We start from the raw sequence: 25957 nt of genomic DNA, 5'->3' as shown, positions 1-25957 counted from the left end.
CTAAATTGAATCCAACCATCGGGAAACATTAATTCACTTAAAATATAATTTCGGGATTAATACAAAAAGTATTTCCATTTTGGGGAAATGATATCGTTAAACGGCAACATACCGGAAATTGATATTAATTTGGTGTCTATTTCTTGATATTCTATTCTATAATTTGTGAATAAGTTGTGTTTAAAGGTAAATATTACCCGGGTTACACAGGTGCAATCCCGGGTTATAGTATGATAAATATCAGGGGCGGACGGGAATAAAATTTCGTAACACTTTTCTCAGCAACTATTTATCACAGCTTCCTGATAGTTGGTATTCATCATAAACACGTGGTCCAATACCGTGGGATTCGATATTAGGTTTGTCGCTTATCCGCTTTCTGTTTGCCGACTTAGTTAAATTTTCGACATTGATGGTCAATGGTAGGAGATTTTGTAACGGTTTTCTAAGGAACTACTTATCAAAGCCTCTTCATATTTGGTATACAGCATTAACATGTGGTCCCAGACCGTTGGATTTGTGTTCAGGTCTGTCGCTTATCCACTTCCTGTTTACCGACCTAGTTAATGGTCAATGGTAGAAGATTTTCGTAACAGTTTTCTCAGGAACTACTTATAACAGCCTTTTCATATTTGGGATACAGCATTAACATGTGGTTCCAGACTGTGGGATCCGTGTTCAGGTCTGTCGCTTATCCACTTCCTGTTAACCGACATTGTTAATGGTCAATGGTAGAACAGTTTCGTAACAGTTTTCTCAGTAATTACTAATCACAGCCTCTTCATATTTAGTATATAGCATTGCCATGTGGTCTCAGACCGTGATTTTTGAGTTCAGGTCTGTCGCTCCTCTACTTCCTGTTTACCGACTTAGATAAAATTTTGACATTTATTGTCAATGGAAAAATTTAAATATCTTCACGGATTTAAGATTTCATCTTTTTATTAGCTCCAGCAGGTAAGAAGATTTTAACCCCTCGTGATACTTTCAGTTTATAACACCCGAGGTAAATCAAAATCATATTTCCTGTTGCGGCGTCATATGACCTAAATTTTATAGGTGCGCCGCAAAACCAAACCTAACACAAAACGTATCAAATATCACTTCCTCGTCTAAAGATCTTTATATTTATTTTTAAATAATATATAGCTATACCACATGCTAAAACTATCATTCTTCAAGCTGAAAGTACATAGCTAATACGTGTAAAACAGATATATACCCGGAAATTAAAGGTAATTTTGATTAACTGTTGTTTTTTGTCTTGATTTTTTTCTCTTATAACATCTTATCTAAAAGTTCTGTTAAATACATAAGAATTATATTTTATTATATATGTGTAATGATGTAGTGTTGTAATAAAATGGTTCATCAAGAAACTATTTCATTGCAGAAGGTTAAAAGGTTTTAAACTAAACGAACATTGTTATATCGAGTAAATACACAGAGTAATGATATTGTGTAATTTCAAATCTTTACCTACTGAATTGGTATTAAAATACTGCCTAGATTTCTAGATGTAAATGTGAAACAATTCATATGAAATTGATAAAAAATAATATGATTATTATAAAAGAACAAAAAATGGGCTAATACCAAAATTTAATCACTTCCGGTTTAAATTTACAGTTAAATTTATTGCATTTATTCCTTAATACATATAACAAGTCGGCTCACTTCGTAACTGTTTAACTGTATGAAACAGTATTAAGATAATTATGATGCCATTTTTTATATATAATTATTACTTACTCCATTGTGTGAGGGGTTAAATATGCCTTTTAAGGGCTTATCATCAAAATATTAATATATACGATATGATAAAGTTATACTGTGCACATGTTTGATATTAGAAAGTATTGATTTTGCCAAACAGTCTCTTAGTCAATATAAAATAAACATGTTTTGATACACATGTAGATATGTTATGTTCTATAATTCTACACACTATAGGTGGTCACAATTTGGAAATATTGTGTCATTAAAAAAGCTTGGCAGTTTTTGTTATAAAAATCATCAAACTTTATTTGACTTGTAATAAAAAACGCAGCTTACATAGTTTATTAATTCTTTTATTCAAGAGAGAAAAATAGAATCCCTAAAGAAATCCCAACACTGCAAAATTGAAAATAGACATGTTCAGTAAGAATTTCATAGATTTTAATAAATATCAGTGATTAAAATAATATACTCAATAATGAGCATAGAATTTCTTAATTTGCAGATGCTTTACGCGGTTGTATTCGGATGTCTTCTGGCAACATCTTGGTCGTTTGATATCATGGACCTCGAATGGGAATTATACAAGTCATCGTATGGCAAGCAGTATGAGCCTCATGTTGAGAAAATACGGTAAGTTATCTATTACTCCAATGATAACGCGAAAAATATACGAAATATTTCTCTACCTTTATATGAATAGCATCAAAGAGATAAAGTGATCAAATCAAATAGGTTGCTTGGCGTGTTCTGAAATATAAGTGATCCGTTTATCTTAAAATAGAAGTCATAGGGGTCAAACAATTTAGGTTGCTGGGCAAGTTTGATCTATATACCTAAAGGTTGGAGTCAAAAGCATCAAATTTAGGTTGCCGATCATGATAAGAAAGTCTGGTTGATTTATGTACTAAAAGATCAGAGTCAAAGGCGTCAAACTTAGGTTGCCGATCATGTTTAGAAAGACGTGTTGATCTATAGGGGTCAAACAATTTAGGTTGCTTGGCATTTTCAGAAATATACTTGTCGATACTTATACCTAGAAATCGGAGTCAAAACGGTCAAACGTACGTTGATGGGCATGTGGATCAATATTCAACGTCATGAGTTCATTTTTTTTTCATTTATTTGTCCGTCCGTCCGACTGTCTGTCATTCTTCTATTAGTCTTAATAAATTTGTACCCTGGCATAACTCAACATTACTTCGTTATTGTCCGTATGTAACAAGGTCACTTTCTGATATGTTACTTCGTCACCACCTGTATTATGAAAATTCCACTTTCACTTCAAAACTTCCCGATTGATTACATTGTGTGTCTTTTACCTAAAGGTAGAACGAAGAATTAAGTAAAATCTATGTTATTAAATTGATTTATAGATATCAAAATATAAAGAAAACGTACATTCTTCACATTTACAAAGTTCTCAAGTCCCTTTGTCTCTAATGGCGATACAAAACTCTCTTTTATTATTCATTTATAATCGTACTTTATCGTAAATAAACGGGAAAAAAAAACGATATTTTACACAGTAATATTAAAATATAAGTTGACGATTTTCTGGGTTGATAAAAAATCAAATTTAACATTGGCAAACAATTTGAGGTGTCTATCCGAAAGAGTAGCAGGGCGATTTCAATTTCACGAACTCCCGATTTCATATTCATAAATACACAATTTTAACTTCGGGAATTCACGTTTTCAACATAACATACCGATTTCACGAATTTACGTTTTCAGCTTCATGAATTCCCGATTTCAACTTTCACAATTTTAACATAAGAAATCTCGATTTATTTCACGAATTCACCATTTCAACTTCATTAATTCACAATTTCATCCTCACAAATTCAACTTCGTGTATTCACAAATTCAACTTCGTGAATTCACGAATTCAACCTCGTGAATTCACGATTTCAATTTCACGGATCACGATTCCAACTTCATGAAGTCACGATATCAACTTCACGAATTCCAGATTTCAATTTCATGAATAATTTATTCACGATTTCATTTTCACAAATTCAGCTTCTTGAATGCACGATTTTAACCTCATGAATTCACAATTTTAACTTCATGATTTCACGATTTTAACTTAACGAATTCACAATTTTAACTTCATTAAACTGAAATCATTCGCGAAGTTGAAGTCGTGATATCACGAAGTTGAAGTAAAATTGAAATCGTGAATTTATGAAGAAGAAATCACAAATTCATGAAGTTGAAGTGTCTACACCAGTCTTTTGTTCATTGATATTTCTTACATGAATAATAGTATAATATGTCATTCATATCACATGTTGATGACAAACGACTGAATTCGTTTTGCTACGGGTAAATAATTTTCTGTCGGTTAAATCTTCCGGGTTTACATTTATTAAACACGAAACAATCTCTGAAATGCGGTAAAATGTAACTTACTTTACAACCTTCCATTCAGGTGTCGGTTTCGTTTGTAATTTTGATATCTTCCGTTTTTTATAAAAAAGCAAACATTATATTTAGAAGAGTTTTTAGGTACATTAAGACCTCGATAGGCTACCATTCCTGTTCCTTATTTTTTTTTTAATTTCAAGTTGTTACAATTCAAAATGCACTTATTGGCTCGAAGATGAACTTCTTAATACGATCTTTTACTTCTTTTGCTCGTTGCCAATTTGATTTAATTAATTTAATTTTGTATGTCCAAATACTACTTATTTTATATTTTGCTACATTAATGACACTTAACTGCATGTTCAGCACTACTTTTGTCAGCTTTGTAGCATGTTTCATGCTCTAAACCTATTATCAAAACATTATTTAACACATGTTTGGCCTCTTTAAAGAATAAGAAAAAAAGAGATTTTTACAGAATAATGTACAGTCAACTATCGTTATCTCGACATCGCTTTTCTCGATATTTCGTTATCTCGATGAAATTTTGAAAGTCCCGATTTTCTTCCTTCTTTATCTATATTGGAAATATTTGTTTATCTCAATATTTTTATTTCGATATTTTCAGTATCTCGATGTAATATTTCAGCCCCAACAGTTATTTTCACACTATTATCCTTTGTTTATCTAGACTAATAGTTTTCTTTCATCTGTTCCCTTCAGACGTGTGAAAAACACAAACTATACGATAATTGATGAATTGCGCGTTTCATAATGATGATTATGTTTGTAACAAGTTAAGCTGTTTTTATAAAAGTTAATATATTTAGCGAGTTGATTGACTTATGTCCAAAATGAGTGAATTTTACGTTCTTTATAAATATTCGAACACTGTATTAATTCAATATGACTTTAAATGTAAATGAAATAGTAAGTATAGAAACACAATCGTTGCAATATTGTTTAACAACATCACCACCAAATCAATAAGCAGTCGAACAATCTCGAGAAAGACCCGATATATAACAAATCGACCGCCCTGAAAACAATGTTTTCACCATATCGATGTATTACTGAGTAAACCTCACTATATGTGTTTATCACAGACACAAGTATTTCCGCTGGTAAACATCCGCTATTGTTACTTTGTTAAATATTGGCTAGGCCTATGACAACAAGACAATGGGAAATCATAGTTTATTTGACATAAGGTATGCACATGTCTTTTGTGAAATCAGTTTCTGCCTTATTCAAACCCTTATTTGTTTATCTCGACATTTCGTTATCTCGATATTCTTTGGACGGTCCCGATGACTTCGAGATAACGAGAGTCGACTGTACATCTAATCATCTAATGTATTTTACCCATTAACGGTTCGTATGTTTCCGTTAATTTTTCGTTCGTTGATTTTCGTAGGGTAAGTACTTTTCAGACCATTTTCCGTACATTGTCCGCGTAAGCGACACCACCCAGCAAACACATGACGTTGTTTCAACGTTGCTCAGACGTTAGAGTCCCACGTTGGATAGACGTTGGAATTTAGTTGTATATGAAAGTTTTTTAGACGTCAGAGTCCGACGTCAATCCAACGTCATAAAATGACTTAAATCCAACCTCTTTTCAACGTATATACAACTACTTACCAACCTATTCCCAACGTGAATCCAACCAGTTTCCAACATGATTCCCAAATAAAGAGAAATACAAAACTTTCTATACTCGTAAAGTGATTTTATTATTTTAGAAAGTGATCATAAAAACAATTAAACAAAATGTTTAACACAGTTTCTGATTTATCTATTCATGTAAAACTTAATAAACAGTAAATATATATTTCCAACACATTTGTATAACATCACAAAAATGACTCACTTTTAAAAATTTATAGTGATGATAAAATAAAGTTTGATATTTATAAATTGTATAAATTGTATATAAACTATTAAAATTTAAAAAAAAGAGCTACATGTCTTTTCAAAATTGAAGTTCAACATTTATCCGACCTCTTTCAGTCAATACAATAAAACACATTTTGTAATCCAAATTATAACAAACAACAGTCAACAAATCATTTTCATTTAAAGGTCTACAGAATACATTAACTATTACAATATATGTCAATTAAAGTATTAATGTTTACAACATGCTTAAAAAGGTTTTCTTTTAAATAACTCATAGAAAATGGAAATCATCATGGAACATAAAGCTATCTTTTGCAGTTGATTTCATCAGTAACAAATCGGATAAGTGAGGGAAAATATTCCTTTCTGTCAAAATTAAGTGTAACACAAAACAATAAATAAATATTCACATTTAAAGAAAGTAGGTAATTTTTTGTCTTTATTCTTTCAAAACTAACTTAAATGTATTTAATTTGGAGATATACACCTCCATGTGAATAATTCTGAGACACTAAAAGTCCACCACTGGATCCTGATTATTTTCATCTACGAAGGCACTGTGTCAAACTTGTTTTGAGGTTCAACTTGTTTTGTTTTCCTTGAAACTGCAAAAATGAAACAGAAATAAATAGGTGTACATAACAACCAAAATGGTCAATTAGATTATATTAAATAAAAATAACATTATCAATAGATTACCCTAGCATATCATAAATAAAAATCAGATGTCGATTGATGATGTAGAACACTCAAAAACTGTCACTTCAAATATATGTTATTTGCAAAACAGTAACATGTTAAGGTGCAAATTCAATCATAAGACATTTCACGTTATTATAATTTTACTTTTGATTAACAGTTAATTATGTCAAAACAGAAATTACAGTAAATAACAAAATCAAAATCCATATATTACCTTAATTTGATGCACTTATCATTCTTTTATGTCCAAATGGTGTTTTCTGTCGACTGTTGTTCATGTATACAATCTTATCAGCTAATTGTCATCACACAAAAATTAAGTGTCAGTCTATAAAAAAAACGAAACCCAATGATTATTGACAAAAAGTTATAAATTTACTTTGACAGTATACTTATGTATTGATAGATCCCTACTTTGACCTTTTACATGTAGATCTATTTGAACAAGCAATTATCATAGTATTGCAAGCAATCCATAAGTCCCCTACCGGTAAGAGCCCAAGCAACATTCTGAAGGGCCATTGGCCATTCACTTAGGTTCCTATTTTAAGTAAATTTGTTGAAAAAGTTCTTTAAAAGTGATCAAAGGAAACAGTTTTTATGTACAGACAGACAGACTGAAGGACACTCTAAAGTTATTTTTTAAACATCCCTGTTATCAAAATATAACATTTTTAAAATCCTATCATGATTGAAGAAGTTGGAGTAAAAATTACCAATTTCTCAAAAAAAGTCTAAGTTCAAAAGGGGCATAATTCTGGAAATAGTCTTGCTAGAGTATTGAACACTCACAAATGTTGAGTGACAATAAGAAACATTTATATGAAGTTTGAAGTAGATACATTCAGAAAAAGAAGTTATTAAAAAAAAACAATGTTTTTTTCATGAACATTTTAAGTTCAAGGGAGGTAATTCTGATACATTTTGTGCTAGACTTGTAAACCTTGTCACATATGATGTGGTTGATGACAAGCAACTTATATTTAAAGATTGAAGAAAATACCTTAAGAAATAAAGAACTTATAGTGAAAAAACTTAAAAACTAGAATCAGAAATCTTGAAATTCAGTCTATTTGTTGCCATAGCAACCAGAATTTTCAACATAGGAAGATAAAAAAGGATGTGCATAATTTCCATACTGCCATCTACCCATATGTCAAGTTTCATAAACATATTTTCAGTACTTTTTGTGTTATCACTGGATCCAGGTTATGTGTAAAATTTGCCATATTTTAAGTCTATTTGTTGCCATAGCAACCAGAATTTTCAACATAGGAAGAAAAGAAAAAGACGTGCATAATCTCCATACTGCCATCTATCCATATATCAAGTTTCATAAAAATATTTTCAGTACTTTTTGCGTTATCGCAGGATCCAGGTTATGTGTAAAATTTGCCATATTTTCAGTCTATTTGTTGCCATAGCAACCAGAATTTTCAACATAGGAAGAAAAGAAAAAGACGTGCATAATCTCCATACTGCCATCTGTCCATATATCAAGTTTCATTAAAATATTTTCAGTACTTTTTGCGTTATCGCAGGATCCAGTTTTGTGGACGGACGGTATGACGGACGGACAGACGGACGGACGTTCTCACAGGACAGTAATTATGTGGCTACTCAATTGTTCTCTCTATTGTTCTTTTTAGCCACGCAAAAGAAAATAGCCACTTAAAAGCATTCCGGAATGAATGACATCAAAGAGAACCTATTGTCCCTCTAGCCACATAATTACTCTCCTGTGAGTGCGGACTGACCGGTAAACCGGTAGGGGACTAATAAAAGTAGATTAAATCTCAAATATTGACAGGTTTTCCTTTGTTAACAAATACGTTGTGGTGAAATACCTATTGTTATCTAGTCTATTAATCTGATAAATCGAATTAGAGAGATTAAGGTCATGTAGGGATCTTGGCTTAAAATGACAACACAAATAAAACAAAAAGTTTGACAGAATTTCATACAATTTATATATCAATTGAATCCCAAAGTATGAGTTAAATGAGGGCGAATCAGACTACATTAATTAACTGGTTTAGAACTGAGATAGTTGAATATCATGAAAATATAATTATATTCCTAATGTAACTAATAATTTTTCAGTTATTATACTATGCATGCAGTAAGTTTAATACTTATCTACCATCAAAAATATCACTTACTTTTCACTATGCGAATTGTCTTCTATGATGTGCATAATGTCCTTCCTTTGTCTTTGTTTGAATTTGAAAACAAATTGTTGTTGTAGCCTCGTTTTGAAATTCATCAAGTTTCCATTATTTTTTTTTCAATTTATTTATTATTAATAAATGAAATTGTTCCTTTTATGGTCTAGTATAACAACAGTTTTTAAAAAAATATACAATGGATGTGAAAAAAAAGAATTACAAAATTCCAATGATTATATTGACCTGAAATCAGAGCCACCTATCGGATTTATAAATCAGAACAAAGGGAAGTAACTCAATCAAGGCTACTATGTTGGATTACACTGAAATCCGACGTCGTATCGACGTAATTCCAACATGTTGATACGACGTCGCAAATACAACGTTGTTTCAACGTTGTATTTAGGATTTTGACGTCGTGACATAAATCCAACTTAGATCCAACGTTGAAACAACGTCAGGTGTTTGCTGGGCAGTCCTTTTAAGATTGATAACTCGCGAATTTTATTGTTACATATATTACTTTTAGTATAAATATATAACAGTGGGAACGTGGTATAAGGAAGAATAAGTATCGGAAGATGTAAAAAAGATTAGACTACATTTATTATAAAGCAATCCTGCACAGTTATAATGACAATGTTACGCTGTAAACTGATACTTTAAATCATACGTGAATCTTCTCGTTGTACAATGTGCGTGGCCTTCAATTTAGTAAAAAGAGGTTTCAGATTTTTTTTCCACACACATTTTTGTCACAATATTTTTCTAGAGGAAGATGTTCAATGGCCGAGTGATTTAGTCGCCGACTTCAAATCACATGTCCTGTATCGCTGTAAGTTCGATTCCCGCCGAGTGTGAAAAGTATACCATTATTTTTTATTAATTTATAACGTTTCCAATTAGCTATCCGACGTAATTAGCATGAATAATGTGTACCATGATATGATTTGATAGCCAATTAATCTTCTGGTATACGAAAAGAAAATTGAATTTGAATCATTTATATTGACAATCTACGTCATCAAAAATGTTTTATTTCAAATAAAATGATATTTATTTATATTTACACCGTTTTAAATTGATGTCGTAAAATGACTGACGTAAAAGATGTATTGTGAATATTCTTTTGATAAATGTTATTGCCTTGAGCTGCTACCATATTGAAATATGAATTATTAATAACAACATTTTCAACTATTTTCAATTATTTTGAATGTTTTTTTCTCAATAGATGAAAGTCAGGTCTTAATGGCAGGCACGTGCCGTCCCTAGCCCGTAACAATTACGAAACACGGTGCATTAAAATTTTCCATTTCTCTGATGTTTTTTCTAATGAATATTAAATTTTCAGACGATACATTTGGGAAGATAACTTGAAGTTTATAAAACAACATAATATGGAGGCGACACGAGGACTTCATACATATATTTTGGGCATGAACAAATACGGTGATATGGTAATAATCATACCGGGTCTTTTATTTCATTTTAAGTCACGTATTTCCGTAATGTTCACTACAATTAATTATGTACTATTTTATCGTATTTATCATATTTGTTGAATACGCCATTAAATGAACTCCACAAAGTTAAAGAAGGTGAAAAATACATGAAATTTTAATTCATTACATAGATCATAAGTGCACATAAAGGTATGTTATGCCTCAGAAATGCTATCATTTTTATTTCTAGAAAACGTCTTCTTTTATCAAGTTAAAAGTTCAAACTAATACTTATTTGCCATACAAATGAACTGTCATTTGCTCCTTTAGGTCAGCTGGCAATGGATATATTAATACTGTATGGAAATCAAAACACTATTTGTTTACATGTTGCTACTTTTACGGCACATTTCTTGGCATTTAGCGCCTACGTTCTTTATACATGCTCTAAATTCTTTATTAAACCTATAATAAATCCTTTATTAAACCTATACAAAAACTATATAAGGCGTTAAGCGTCTGAAATAATTTGTTTTTGTTGTTAATTCCGTATTTTTCTTGCGTTTTAATGAAAACGGTTGCAAAAATCTTTATTTATTTATGAGGCATGCAATAAAAAAGAGAAAATATGCAATAGATCACATTTGAGTGCATCACATTTTCTCATCGTGCTTGCAGAAAGCTTCTCTGTGTAATTTATATAGCATTTATATAGCATAAAAAACACCCAAATATTATCGAAATATTTTTACTGGAAATAACATCCACCAAGAAGCACCATGGCTACTTTTCAGACCAATACAGAATTTGTTAACACTATGAATGGGTACAAACAAAATGTAACCAGTGGCATCTGTAAGAAATATACGATGTCACCGAAAACATCCATGACGTCATTGCCAGCATCCGTGGATTGGAGGGATAAGGGATACGTCACTGGCGTTAAAGATCAGGTAGTTGTTTTACATATGGTTTACATAATGTAGCATGACTCTAATAACACATATTTTTCAGCTAAAACAAACTGACATATTCAATCAAAGCGTAAGCATTGTCTTGTTAGGGGAGGTAACAAATGTCACCTTTAACAGTAAAGTACCTCCAGCCCAGTGTTTGTTTCAAGCAAACCTTATAAAAACAGATAAGTATGCTAACTTAAAGAGAGGGTGCAATTTTCAACCATTTCACAGTTATTGTATTTCTTCATCTGCAACATTTGTCACTGTAATGCTTTTTTCATTTAGGGAGCAACTTTTTGATAATATCCAGCCCAATTTTTATTTCATGCAAAATGCAATTCACTGATATTTTCACATAAATATAACACAGTTCTTCTTTATCATCTTCATCATATGGTGACAGTGTTTATTATTTTTGTTTTGTTTATTTAGGGTCAATGTGGATCTTGCTGGTCATTCTCAAGCACTGGTTCCCTCGAAGGACAAAACTTCAAGAAAACTGGCAAACTAGTTTCCCTATCCGAGCAAAATTTGATAGATTGTTCAACAGGTGAAGGTAGGAAATAAAATAATAAATATTACAACACAAACCTAGTCTAGAAAGATTAAAACCTTTCTTTCTATATTCTAAATCTAAATAATTATAAACGCCGTATTGTTATGCACAATTCAATCCAGTCAAATACAATTTAATACAATACAATGCAATAAAAAGCAATACACTACAACTCTATTACCGACAATCCAATTCAATACAATACAATGTAATAAAAGCAATACACTACAACTCTATTACCGACTGATTTATACCAAGACACCGCCCAATTTATACCCAATGTAGAATTCTGTGTGTTCATACGATGATAGCAGTGCCTCTTATTATGAGGAATACAATACAATGCAATACGATACGATACAATTATAGAATATTATCCTTTTTCACACCAAATTTCTGTCTCTGTACGACGTCACCGTCCAATATGCATCAAAAAATTAAAACTTATGATTCATATATATTATGAATAATACAATGCAATACAATACAATACAATACAATACAAAACAAAAGAATACAATACAACGCAATGCAACGTAACGTAACGTAACGCAATACAATGCAAAGAAAATGTGTATCTAAAATCTCTTGAAAATGAAATTATTAAATTTATTCAAGAATTAGCAGCAGCTTTGTACGTTAGAATCAGGAATCAGGACTGCCAAATGAGAATGAACATAACGAAAGAGCAGTATTAACAATTATTGAACATTAGATGAATTACAAATAACTAATTATAAATTATTACAAATAATATACGGAAGCAATTTTTAGAGAGGTTAACATATTTTATAATTCTATTGTTACAACATTTTAGGAAACGATGGATGCAATGGCGGTTTAATGGATCAAGCGTTTGCTTACGTCATCAAAAATGGCGGAATTGATACTGAGGCATCATATCCGTATGTTGGAAAGGTAACGAAACATTTTATGTTATCAAATCTCAGTAGTAAAGAAAACGGAGTTGTATCGCATTCTGGAAAAGACAGCAAATCAAATTGCTTGTTTTCTCAAATGAATGTAAAATGTTGTCAACGTTTTCTTGTGACAAGGCGCCGTATGATAAGGAGATAACAAGTAACCAAGTAAACTCTAAACTTCCAACTAATGACAAGGTGCTAAATGAAAGGACAATACAGGTGAATTTGGTTTGCTGTCGATTTCTTACTTGTGAAAAGGCGCTACTTGTATGTTTTTGTCTTTCTGCTAGTGAAAGATGACAGAATATATGTACAACAAATATTTTATGTCAGTTACAACCTTGACAAATAATATGACTTGGACTTTTTCTTGAAGTGTTTTAAAAGTAGCTCAGTAATCTAACAGTGTAAACACTTTTATCCCATCTAATGATATGAGAACATGTTTTCAAAGGTAAACACTTGTTATGTTCAATATTTAGTTAATTACATATTCATTATAATAGTTATATCAAAATTCCAATATATAGATAATTATATGCATTATTAAACTTGTATTTAAATTCCAAAATGTATTTTTCAAGGAAGGACCATGTAAGTACAATAAACAAAACATCGGAGCTGCTGCGAAAGGCTGCAAGGATATCAAAGCAGGATCTGAAACGGAATTGCAAACTGCTGTAGCTGCTGAGGGTCCTATCTCTGTTGCCATAGATGCCAGCCACACTTCCTTCCAGTTCTACAAGTATATCATAACACTTAATTCTACGTAGATTAAAATCATGTTTAAAGCCCTATTCAACCTTTAAAATTCCTATTAGTTTTATTTGTCAAAGTATGTTTTATTTATATCGTCGTCATGGAAAAAGTTGTTCAATTTAGGTTAATGCGCTGTTATGAACTGCTTTGACCAGTTCTCAACTATTTGCGACAAGTGAAGAACGAGTGTAGGACAAAAGCCCTTCCGGACAAAAGGCCCCCTCCCCCCATCGAAAATGACTAGACAGACAAAAACCCTCCAGTGAAACTGACTGAGCGTACAGAAACCCTCCCCTGAAAATAACAGGGCGGGAGGGTTTTTGTCCGTTTCCCGTGTAGAACGTTAGAGTCTCATTTCTTAGTATATGTACAGTGATGTAGTTGCACAAGAAAATTAACCGTTACCGGGACAAATATCCTGTTCTAAAATTCATCATTTTCCTGTTCAGTCCGGTAGCACGGTATTCGCCTTTTGAGTGAATATAAAAAATTCAAATGTAGGCTTTTCTCATTTGACGACAAAGAAGATCAAAGACTGAATATTTATAGGCCTAGAATTTTATTTCTATTTATAGATCTTGAGTTTATAATGAAGTCATGTGTTTACCGAATAAGTAGGACAAATACTAAATATTTATAAGTCTAGAATTTTACTTATATTTATAGATCTTAAGTTTATAATGAAGTCATGTGTTCACCGCTTAAGTAGGACAAGGACTAAATACATTTTGTATTTGTAAGCCTAGAATTTCTGTTCTATTTATAGATCTGGAGTTTATAATGAAGCCATGTGTTCACCGAATAAGTAGGACAAAGACTTCATATTTGTAAGCCTAGAATTTCTTTTCTATTTATAGATCTGGAGTTTATAACGAAGTTATGTGTTCACCGATTAAACTTAATCATGCTGTACTTGTTGTGGGGTATGGCAGTCTCTCCAACATTGACTACTGGCTCGTAAAGAACAGGTATTTGTTGTTTTCCATTACAATTAATCTCGTTTTGGGAACATTACTTTAAGGTAATTTCAGGTGCTTCGATTCTTTCCCGCAAAAACATTATATAAAATCGGCCAATATCGTAATATATCGGACATTTTCAAAACGTTATTTTTCACAATCTTCGGTTTTCAATAACTTTTAACCGTTTATAACCGGACCGGAATTAATTATATATCGATAAAGGATGAGTGATTGTAAATAATCTAATACCCAAGATTTTGAAAAAATATCGTTCTGGAAATTACCAATTTGCTACGCTATTGGCGTACATTTTAGAATTGTTTTGACGGCAAAGCATTACAATAAGTAATTATAGTAATAGTACATGAAACGAGTTAGTTACGAGGATATAACACTGGCTGGGGTGACATCAAGGGATATTTCTGCTAAACAATGGCGAGGCCGTTAGGCCGAGACAATTTTTTGCAGAAACACCCGGAGATGTCGCACATCCTCGTAACTAACGAGTTTTATATACTATAACTGTTTTATCGCAAGGGCACAATGTTTTCTTTTTTTGTGAAAGAAATAAATAAGTAAATAGGTAAATGAGTAAATCGTTAGCTACATTACAGTTATTTATAATAAGGCAGTTTTTTCAAGTTGTTTTCGATGCCGCAAAAAAAGTGATATATACAAAAGACATCCAATGTTAGAGGCGGATTGTTAACTGTTACCAATATTGATTCAAGATTAAAAGGTTTTTTTTCATTGGAAATAATTCATTCAGCGGATGTACCTTTCGATTAAATGAGAGTAAATTTCATTTCATTAATTATCTTTGTTTATATTTTTCATTGTATTTATTTATGTATTTTATTTTATTTTATTAATACCATTTTTTTTTTGCTAATGGGAATGTTCGTTACCACTGCCCCATTGAAGCCTCTGTGAAAAAACTGCATTGATATATAACAGGTGCGAAAAAAACTCAATAGCAGTCGAGTTTTTTTCCTATATGAATCAATTAAAAAACTGTACTGCTATATATCAATACAGTTTTCAAATGCTCATTGAAGTGTACTGAGTATAATGGGTTAGTAAGAACAAGGGAAAAATTCCAAATCAGGCGATAATATCTAAAACGGTATGTGTGTAACTAAAAAGAAAGTGTAATTAAAATTCGTACAGTTGGCACATTATATGTTGTAACCACATGTTCTGTATAATAGTGGCATTCCTTTGTATAACAAGGTTTAAAAGAACAGCTCGTGGATAATTGTCAATGAAAACTGGAACTCTAACAATGAAAACATTTTACGCCATGATGTGAACTCTGTGTTTTGTTTTGTTTTTGTTTATTTAATATTTTTTGTTGTTCTTGTAGTTTTTTTTGTTGTTGATGATGTTGTGGTTTGATTGTTTTTAATGGGTGTAGCTTATATTTTGTAGAAGTTAAAAACTATTGTAACTGAAAAAAACAACTTAATTTGATATCATAATCTACCGGGTTGTTGTAAACCAGAAGGACCTATTCGTCTTACGTCAGATCACTTGGCGCGTCGCATATTTTCTTTTTAAATCAGTATAAGCCTTTTGCGCATTTGAAATTCATATTCCGCTAGAAAACACGACTATCAGATCGAACGACATGTTATTTTGTGATAATATTAACCTGAATAGAGATTTGCCCTCTGTATGATTTGTATAATTTTGTAAATAAGTTTATGACAAAGTCTGAGTAACCATTAAGTCATTTTTCAACATGTGCGCAAGTAAATAATAAATTATTTGAATTTGAATAAAAAGAAGGAAAAACAGAAAGTGGAAACTAAGTAAATATAAAATGATTAATGGCAGTGTTTTCGTTGGCAAGAATGGTTCACATAAATCAGTATGAAATATAAATGACATAATTATGTTTACTTCGAATGGAAATAATGATTCCGTTAATTAATAGCTTTTATATCAATCACGTATACATATTTTATTTTTATATATACGTGCACGCTCAGAAATGAAAACTTTAATTTTGTTTTGAATGGGTTTTATGTTGCAACGACACAGTCTAGGTCATATGGTGACGTGAGCAGTTTTTGTATTCACTGTTAAATTCAATGTGGTAAATAAAAGTCGAGGAATTCCGATACTGATCGAATGACAGTAAAAAGTAATTGTTTGAATTTTTTGTGCGCTGATAAACTGTTCAAAACTGTTTTCACAAAATATAATACAATTGCCTCATAAAACAGTTATATATCATAGAACCTATACTTCATTTGTGCAATAAGTGTTATGTAATTTCATAACATTTATTATTGATAAGCTGAAATGTAATATTTCAGTCATCAGGCCATTTTGAAACTCATATATTTGTGATTTACTTGTATTTAGAATGGCAAAGAGTAATTTGAGAAAACGAATCGTTTTGAAATATGCATCTGTTTTTTAATTCCATTTATCAAAATTAACTTCGCTCGGGCTGTACTTTAATTAATAAGCGAAATTCTATATTGCAGTCATATGTGGCATTGAAAACAAAATGATTTCAAGAGTGTTTTGATTAATATCTCTTGGTGCGGGCTTAATTACTTTATTTATATTCATTTTAAAACTATATGTTTGAGCAAAGTCATAAATACTGAAAATGATTCTATCAACAAGTCATGAATTATTGCTCCGCGCCCATAGGCGCGGAGCTATTTGTGTTTACTATTCTTTTTTGTCCATGGGCCCGGATTTGAGCAATAAATCCTTTCGATTAACAGCTAAAAGTAAATCCGCATTCAAGAACTCCTTTCGATTTCAATATTGGTTTCCCCGTCGGTGATTCGCAGCATTTCATATTAATGAATGAGAACCGGAAAGCAGTTCTGCTGTTACATAAATTCGAAAGCTATAAATAGCCATAAATGTTTTGATTTTTGACACTTAGGTTATAAATTTGTTATTTCCCTTTTTTAGTAGTACATGAAATTATAATTTGTTACATTTTGAAATACATTTACACAGCATATCAAGTATACTATTAGTGATTGAATTTGTCAATATAAAGAAGATTTCAGGCAAAAGATTTTAACAATTTTGCTTTTGATAATTATTTTTAATTTATATTTATGAAATTAAATGTTAACAAGAGCCATGTCAACATGGCCATCCCCCGCCGAATGTGTTTGCTCATTGGAAGAATGTATATGTAGTAGAACAGAATAATTCTATTTTAAGAGGTCTTTTGGTAATGAAAACTGATGGCTATAGTGATAACAGATTTGAAACCTATGTGAATACTGATGAATGAAAATAACAAAGGGCAATAACTGAAAAATAATGCAGGGTAGGTTATCATTCTTGTGTGCTGCATCCCTCCTCAGTAAAATCTATCCACCTATGAAGTTTCAAGTTGATACCTCAAATACTTTTTGAGAAAAAAATTGAATTGAAAAATTAAGTATGAAAAATAACAAAGGGCAATAACTCAAAAAATATAAAAGGTAGAGTTATCATTCTTGTGCATTGCACACCTCCTGAGTGAGATCTATGCACCTATGAAGTTTCATTTTGATATCTCAAAGGCTTTTTGAGTTATGCTCTGGACAAAAATTAATTTTGAAAAATAACAAAGGGCAATAACTCAAAAATAATGCAGGGTAGAGTTATCATTCTTAAACACTGCACTCCTCCTAAATGAGATCCATCCACCTTTGAAGTTTCAAGTTGATACCTCAAATACTTTTTGAGATAAGCTCTGGACAAAATAGCATAAAAAAACAAAGGGCAATAACTCAAAAAATTGTATAGGGAAGAGTTATCATTCTTGCGCACAACATTCCTCCTCAATAAGATCTATCCACCTTTGACATTTCATGTTGATATCTCAAACACTTTTTGAGTTATGCTTCACTCAGGTGAAAAATTAGGTATGAAAGATAACAAAGGGCAATAACTCAAAAATTATGAAAGGTAGAGTTATCATTCATGTGCACTGCACACCTTCTGAGTGAGATCTATGCACCTATGAAGTTTCATGTTAATATCTCATAGGCTTTTGGAGTTATGCTCTGGACAAAAATCAATTCTGAAAAATAACAAAGGGCAATAACTCAAAAATCATGCAAGGTAGAGTTATCATTCTTGTGCACTGCACTCCTCCTCAATGAGGTCTATCCACATATAACATTCCTCCTCAATAAGATCTATCCACCTATGACATTTCATGTTGATATCTCAAACACTTTTTGAGTTATGCTCCACTCTGGTGAAAAATTAGGTATGAAAAATAACAAAGGGCAATAACTCAAAAATTATGAAAGGTAGAGTTATCATTCATGTGCACTGCACACCTCCTGAGTGAGATCTATGCACCTATGAAGTTTCATGTTAATATCTCATAGGCTTTTGGAGTTATGCTCTGGACAAAAATCAATTTTGAAAAATAACAAAGGGCAATAACTCAAAAATCATGCAAGGTAGAGTTATCATTCTTGTGCACTGCACTACTCCTCAATGAGGTCTATCCACCTATGAAGTTTCAAGTTGATAACTCAAATACTTTTAGAGATATGCTCCGGACAAAAATGTCGGACGGAAGGACGGACGGACGGAAGGTCGGACGGACGGACGGACGGAGAGTATTTCTATATCCTCCGCCGAAAATTTTCGGCGGGGGATAATAATAACATGTTGATATATTGGTTGTTTTGAAATAATTAAACTTTAGTATATAAGGTTACATTTCATTAGCGTCATTGGTAACACCTACCTTTCCTATTGTCACAGGTTACTGTACATTTAGGTTCTCATTGACCGCCGTACAGTGACCTTCTTTTGGCTCAAAATTCATATCTTTGGCTAATACTCCGTGGAAATTGCATGGAGGTAAATTATCACCATTTTGTGCTTCAAAATTAACTCTTTAAGGACATGACTGGTGACATATCCGGGGTCCGTACTCGACAGCGCAAGCTGCATTTTGTGCCCGAAAGGGCGGATGGACCCTCATTAAGCTTTAACTTTCATACATACATGCGTCATTGGTACAGCATACCACTTTGTGATAATGGTACGTCTGGTGACATGATCGGGGATCCGTACTCGACAGCGAAAGCTGCATTTTGTAGCCTTACGAGCGGATGGACCCTCATTAAGGTGATTCCGCTTTGTCAGCCAAGTTTGTTTTCACAAAGTCTGTGCAAAGTGAAAGTAGGCCAAAATTTATATAACAACAAAGCTCACATTGTTATAAGATGAGCCATTTGCAAGTACACTTCCAATTCTATGGGTTAAAGACTATTTTAAACAAAAATTAAAATAATAACAATAAGAAATTTACCTTGAATGGGCTGCATTTCTGAAGACCAAAAACATTCTGTTGCAAATCTTTATGCACATTTCATGAATGGCAAAATCCAGTTTAAAGTCTATTTTAGTGCAAACAAATGCTATTTTTTGCAGAAAATACAAAAAACTTAAAAAAAAACATAAATCTTAGGAAAGTAGTTTATCTGACCTTGAAAAAACATGGCCTACATGACATGTGTAAAAAAAGTAGTACCATGAAAATAAACATCATTTACCTATTTCTTGTGTACATGACAAACAGACACACTTCACAGGTTAGATTGTGTTTTCATTTTAATTGTAGTTCATAAGGCTATAAATGATGATTGTTTTCTTGCACTACTTTTTTACAAAAATAATGGAGGCCATGTGCTTAGAAGGACATGAGATACTGATTTATTTGGATTTAAGTTTTGAATGATTTTTGTATTTGCTGCAAAAAATAGCTTTTGTTGGCACTAAAACAGACTTTTAAAAGGATTTTGCCATTCATGAAATGTGCATAAACATTTGCAAGAGAATGTTTTTGGTCTTCAGAAATGTAGCACATTCAAGGTAAATATTCTTACTGTTATCATTTTTATTTTTGTTTATAATTGTCCTTAAAATATAAACCTGGAAGTGTATTTTAAAATAGTTCATCATTTTACAATAAGAGCTTTGTTGTTATATGATTTTTTTGGCCTACATGCACTTTGGACAGACTTTAGTTAAAACAAACATGGCTGACAAAGCGGAATCACCTTAAGCAAAGGCTATAGATATATATCATGACAACAACAGAAACTTTGATCTGCAGTTTGAACATGAAGTGTAATGTTTTTTTATGAATGGTTTAAAAGCAATTCAACAAAAAAATATATATTGATCTCCCTAAAAATTAATTAACAATAGTTTTTGTTATATATCACCAATGTCAAATAGCTTCCATATCTTTGTCTCGCACGAATATGGTATTAGTGAATTTCCTCATCCCTACCTAACATTCAGGTAACAGTCTTCTATTATATTGATAAAGACTGTATCACCATGAAACGCTTGTATAACAAACAAAAAAAATCCTGAATTTGGTCTTTTGGAAATTCATCCCATTTTTTCATTCCAGCGTGTGTTCTACTTTCAGTATTGAAAGAAACCATTTTTTTAAATTTGACATGAAAAATATGCATGTAATATTACTATATTATAATATTAGTCCCTTTTGTTACTATTTGTATATTTGTTACAATTATAACAGACTTTGATATTTCTATCATCTATGTTCTGTTACTGAAACAGAACACAGTACAGTCATGTCACATAACATTTACAAGTCTTGTAAGCCTTGTTTGTATTCAATGGAATTACTTTCCTTACCAGGTAGGCATCAGTGAAAGCATTTTTTATACTAAATATTTTTCCCCTCTTTTTTTTTTATGGACAGTGCATAAGATAAGTATAATTATGCAAAAAATGGTTTACAAAACATTCGGAAAAAATCTACAATAGTACTTAATCTGAATATAACATGACCTGTGCGTAGGAATAATTTGGTAAGGTATCTGTAATGAGCACATATTTTTGCGCGGAGCCTCTCAATTGCTGCATTGCAGCAACATTTGTACTTGTATATAATTGTTTTTGATCATGCAACGGATTCATGTATACAGTAAGACCTGTGCAGAACAAACACCCTTTTAGAAGAAAAATATGTTGAACGTTTCTGAGAAATATTGCTCTACAGAGGTTAAATTTATCATTGAATCTCAGTTTGGGAAGATTGTATTCTATTATCATTAAGGTTTCATTGCCGGCTCTACAGAAGGCCACCATGAAGAGGTTACACTGTATATGTAAAACAGTACAGACTAATTGCCCAATTTTTAAGTTTGCTTTTTTAAAACGTGTGTATGTTTCATTAAAATCATGTTTCAAAAAGGAGGAGATAAAGACAAATATTTAAAGATGTTTAAATTTCATACTCGATTTTATCGAGTCTGTTTTAAGCGCCTTTTACGCTCCCTAGCACCGATGTAAACTGTTTTTAATGCCCAACTTGCACAGTATTGAAATCAAAGACACTTAAATATATTCATTAAAATAATTTTATTTCATTTTATATTGATAAGCACACGTCCTCTTAATTAAAACACATTTTTAATTGCAGCCATTAAAAATAATTGTTGATTAAAATGATTGATTACCATTTATTTCTACGTAAAACATGGCATTTTGTTATAAAGTAAAGCCAGTGATATATAAGTTGTCGGCTGTAACAAAGTAAGGACTTTGAATAAAGAAGTCATATACGAAACAATTATCAGTTTGATAAAAAATTCATGACTAATTTCCAAATAAAATTAAAACTTTGAATTGGTTTCAGCATTCATATACTTTAGGTGAAAACCCATTAAATGCATCGATTGTAGTTTTTTTTAAATATTTTTATTGTCATACCCGTGGTAGATACATTTACTCATTTAGTTAATACGAGCTGCCTTTGTTATATGTTTGCCGTTTTAATTACATTAATACCGTTAAAATTACTTATGTACCGTTTCTGTTACATTTTGTACCTTTTAATTACACCGTTTTAGTTACAATAGTGTCGTTTTAGCTATATAAATGTATGTAACATTTAAGTTGCATATGTATCGTTTTTGTCACAAATGCGCCGTTTAAACTATATATAAACAATTTCAGTTGCATTTGTACCATTGTAGTGACAAATATACCGTTTTCGCTACATATGAATCATTTTAGTTACATATATACCGTTTTAATTACATAAATACCGTAAAATTACTTATGTACCGTTTATGTTACATCTGGACCCCTTAATTACATATTACAATTGTGCCGCTTTAGCTACATATGTACAATTTAATTGCATATGTGTCGTTTTAGTTACAAATATACCTTTTAAGTTGATATGTGCATTCGCGATTTTATATGTACCGTTTCAGTTACATATGTTCAGTTTATCCTTTTGTGAATATCAACCGTTTAAGATAAATATGTACCGTTTGTGTTACAAATGTACCTTCAGTTGCATATATACCGTTTTAGATACATAAGTGTTGTTTAAGTAGCATATAGGCCGTTTATACTACATGTACTACATAAGTGTCGTTTTAGCTATATTTGTGCCGTTTATACTACATAAATGTCGTTTTAGCTACATATCTACCGTTTAAGTTACATATATGCCGTTTCTGATACATGTATACCGTTTAAATTAATATGTACATTCATAATTCTATATGTACTTTCAGTTTCACATGTACCGTTTTAGTTAGATATATATATAGTTTTCCTCTTTGTACATATGTTCCGTTTTAGTTTCAAATGTAACGTTTGAGTTAAATATGTACCGTTTTGTTTAAGCAACATATGGGCCTTTTATATTACATAAGTGTCGTTTTAGTTATATGTATAACGTTTTAGCTATACATCTATCGTTTTAGTCACACATTTACCAGTTTAGTTACATATATAACTTTTTTCCCTTTAATATATGAAGATATAAAGCGCTTTAGCTACAAATATACCGTTTAAAATTACATAGTTACATATGCGCGGTTTTAATTACATATGTACAGTATAAATGAGATCTTCTTTACGTATTAATTGATATGACCTTATAATTTCATACATACAATTACATTATACGTCCTTAACATTTTTTTTAATGCGTTGATTTAAGGTCGCCGCCGGAAAGTCCATATGGGCGACCGTACACTCATGTCGGGCCATCCTAGAGCGTCCCGCCGAGATTTTTTCGTCGATTTCTTTCCAGCTTTTATTGGTGGAGGAAGACCCCAGGTGCCCCTCCGGGCATTATTTCAGGCACGAGCGGGCACCCGGGTAGAACCACCGACCTGTCGCAAGCCAGCTGGATGGCTTCCTCACATGAAAGATTTCGACCCAAGTGAGGATCGAGCCTACAGTGGTGAGAGACCAGTGATCTCAAGTCGGCAACCTTAACCACTCAGCCACGGAGTCCTTAACAGAAAAATAAGAATTATTTCATATTCTTTCCAAAACACATATTTTATTTATAAATAAATTTGCATGTTATCAGAACTTCAGTAAGACCATACTTCAATGTACATATATGATTTGTTAAAGATCCTTTAACATACAATTTTTATAGTTATATCATAAATATGATGCTCAAATGAAGATTTAGTTAGTTCCAAAAAGCATTATTTGTTAAGAAATTTACATTTCATGTACATAAAGGGAGATAATTAGAAATTTTATTTGCTATAAAGTCTAAGCCAAATTTTCAATTAGAAATGAATGCATATATTCTAAAGATTACTTATAATGCGTATAAACATTTTCAGTACATATTTAACATATTCTTGGATGTTTGGAAATTATTATATAGAGGATATTTGTTTGTTTGTGTGTAAGATGAAATTTTATTTCATCGAGTGGGCTTTAAAAACAGTATTCTCACGAGTGGCGTAGCCACGAGTGAGAATACTGTTTTTATAGTTCACGAGATGAAATAAAATTACATCTTACACAACAAACAAACAAATTTTCTTTTTATTTTATGCTTAAAAACAAGTTAAAACGAAATTTCCATAATTTTAACGTTAATATTAAAATCTGTTTTCCCCATTGAGAGCCCCATTTAGTCGGAATTTCTCATTAAAAACAAGAAGTCTTGAGCTGAAAAATAAGTCCGCCAATCAACGTTAAATGACGGTGATATTTATTCATTTTATTAAAAAAGTATGAATGATCGCTTGTTTTAATAATAAAAACGGACAATTCTTGTAGGAGAAAAAGTCCAACCATCCATCCATATTCCTGTTACTTACTGCGAATTTATATTAGACCTGGCTTTGTAAAATGTAAACGGCAGCCATTTTTTAAAGTTGTGTATTTCATGGGAGGAAAATAATTGTGTAAGATTCAGAAGGATATAATTTGGATTTGTTAGTCATACACCTTTTTAAAAGAAAGAAAACTTTTTTTAGGATTGTAACAGACAAAAAAACGTGTTGATAGATGTGAAAACATTCAAAAAAGGAGCTAGGAATATGACAAACTTGGAAGCTTGCTCATGGAACGCTGGGTTATTTTACTTATTTTTCGAGTGATGGCTGTCAATGCTTTTCAATTTTTCATAAAGCATACGGCAGTTATTGCTCGTAGGATACTTTAATATGCCCAAATGTCATCAAGAGCAGCTTTGCATGGGGAAGGAATGGATTTTTCAGACTGTAAAAATGAAACAAAAAAATTTAGAGACGAAATTTGGTGATTGGAATTTGAATGAATAGAAGTAAGTTTTCTTCTTTTTATTACTTTTGACATTTAAGTTATTTATCAATTTCAGCTTTGCCTTTTCTTTACACAGCCTGACATTGTCAGAATTGTCAGCAAAAATAAAATTGAGGTATCACATGGGGAAAATCTTAAAAAAGTAGTTTCGTCATTGAAAAGTGTGAAATTATATTTTGATAATTTTCACTGTGAAATTATCAAATATAATTTTCACGGATAAATCAGTAATCCACTGAAAAGCATAAAATAAAGAAGAATAATTATATACATATATAAAATTTCACTTACTAGGCGTTGTTACGTCTTTAATTACAGCATACAGGACCTTTAAAGAGAGAGATATTCTTAATTTCTTCTTCTTTTTTTGTTAACAGCTGGGGCGAAAGCTGGGGTCAGAATGGTTACATAATGATGTCACGAAACAGAAACAACCAATGTGGAATCGCATCGATGGCAACATTTCCCATCATGTAACTTTCATAGGATCATGTGTCACTTATACAGACGGCAGAAGCTTTGCAACTCATTTCAAATAATCTATATCTTAAAACATTTGCTTTCCATATCAATATCCACGATGGATCATGTTTGTTATGACGTCACTTATAGATCTTCATGATTCTGATGTCACCATTTTCTTGTTTATTTTTAGAAACCCGATGTTTTGCAAACTTACATTTCATTTGATTACCTCTTCGTTATTTGTCTTTTCTTGTGTATTTAAAAAGAATGTTGGACTCCGATCAGAAGCAAGACAGATAAGGACTTTACGCGCGAGTTGTCAAATCAATAGTCTAGAAAGAAGAAATAAAATAAATGAATACTTTTTCTTAAACCTTGCAAATTAGAGATTAGAATCTAGATGAAAATAAATGAGAAAACGATAA

At 31.6% G+C, this 25957-nt stretch overlaps 2 protein-coding genes and 1 long non-coding RNA gene across 4 annotated transcripts in view; 1 reads left to right on the top strand and 2 right to left on the bottom strand.

The window, feature by feature from the left end:
• Window positions 1–25957, bottom strand: part of LOC132727013 (ficolin-2-like) — a 49329-nt gene that overhangs the window by 7864 nt on the left and 15508 nt on the right. The window lies entirely within an intron of this gene.
• LOC132727009 (procathepsin L-like) lies at window positions 1078–25957 on the top strand. 2 transcript variants are annotated; one of them, XM_060712420.1, is made up of 9 exons: window positions 1078–1235; window positions 2225–2352; window positions 10219–10324; window positions 11104–11262; window positions 11701–11824; window positions 12642–12742; window positions 13332–13492; window positions 14364–14474; window positions 25445–25957. In XM_060712420.1, the coding sequence occupies exons 2-9, from the start codon at window positions 2225–2227 to the stop codon at window positions 25542–25544; spliced, it is 990 nt and encodes a 329-aa protein (XP_060568403.1). In that variant the 5' UTR covers window positions 1078–1235; the 3' UTR covers window positions 25545–25957. The 2 variants fall into 2 exon arrangements, with proteins under 2 accessions (XP_060568403.1, XP_060568404.1); XM_060712421.1 differs by lacking the exons at window positions 14364–14474; window positions 25445–25957 and adding an exon at window positions 14273–14358.
• Window positions 6447–8985, bottom strand: LOC132727010 (uncharacterized). The gene is made up of 3 exons (XR_009625280.1): window positions 8859–8985; window positions 6911–7024; window positions 6447–6599 (listed from the first exon to the last, which is right to left on the bottom strand). It is a non-coding gene; the product is annotated as an uncharacterized LOC132727010 (long non-coding RNA).

Source organism: Ruditapes philippinarum, unplaced genomic scaffold (assembly GCF_026571515.1).
Source record: "Ruditapes philippinarum isolate M1 unplaced genomic scaffold, ASM2657151v2 ctg1995_1_1_1_1, whole genome shotgun sequence".
Classification (NCBI taxonomy): Eukaryota; Metazoa; Mollusca; class Bivalvia; order Venerida; family Veneridae; genus Ruditapes; species Ruditapes philippinarum.
Note: the sequence above shows the minus strand (reverse complement) of the source record. Positions and strands in the feature narration are given on the sequence as shown.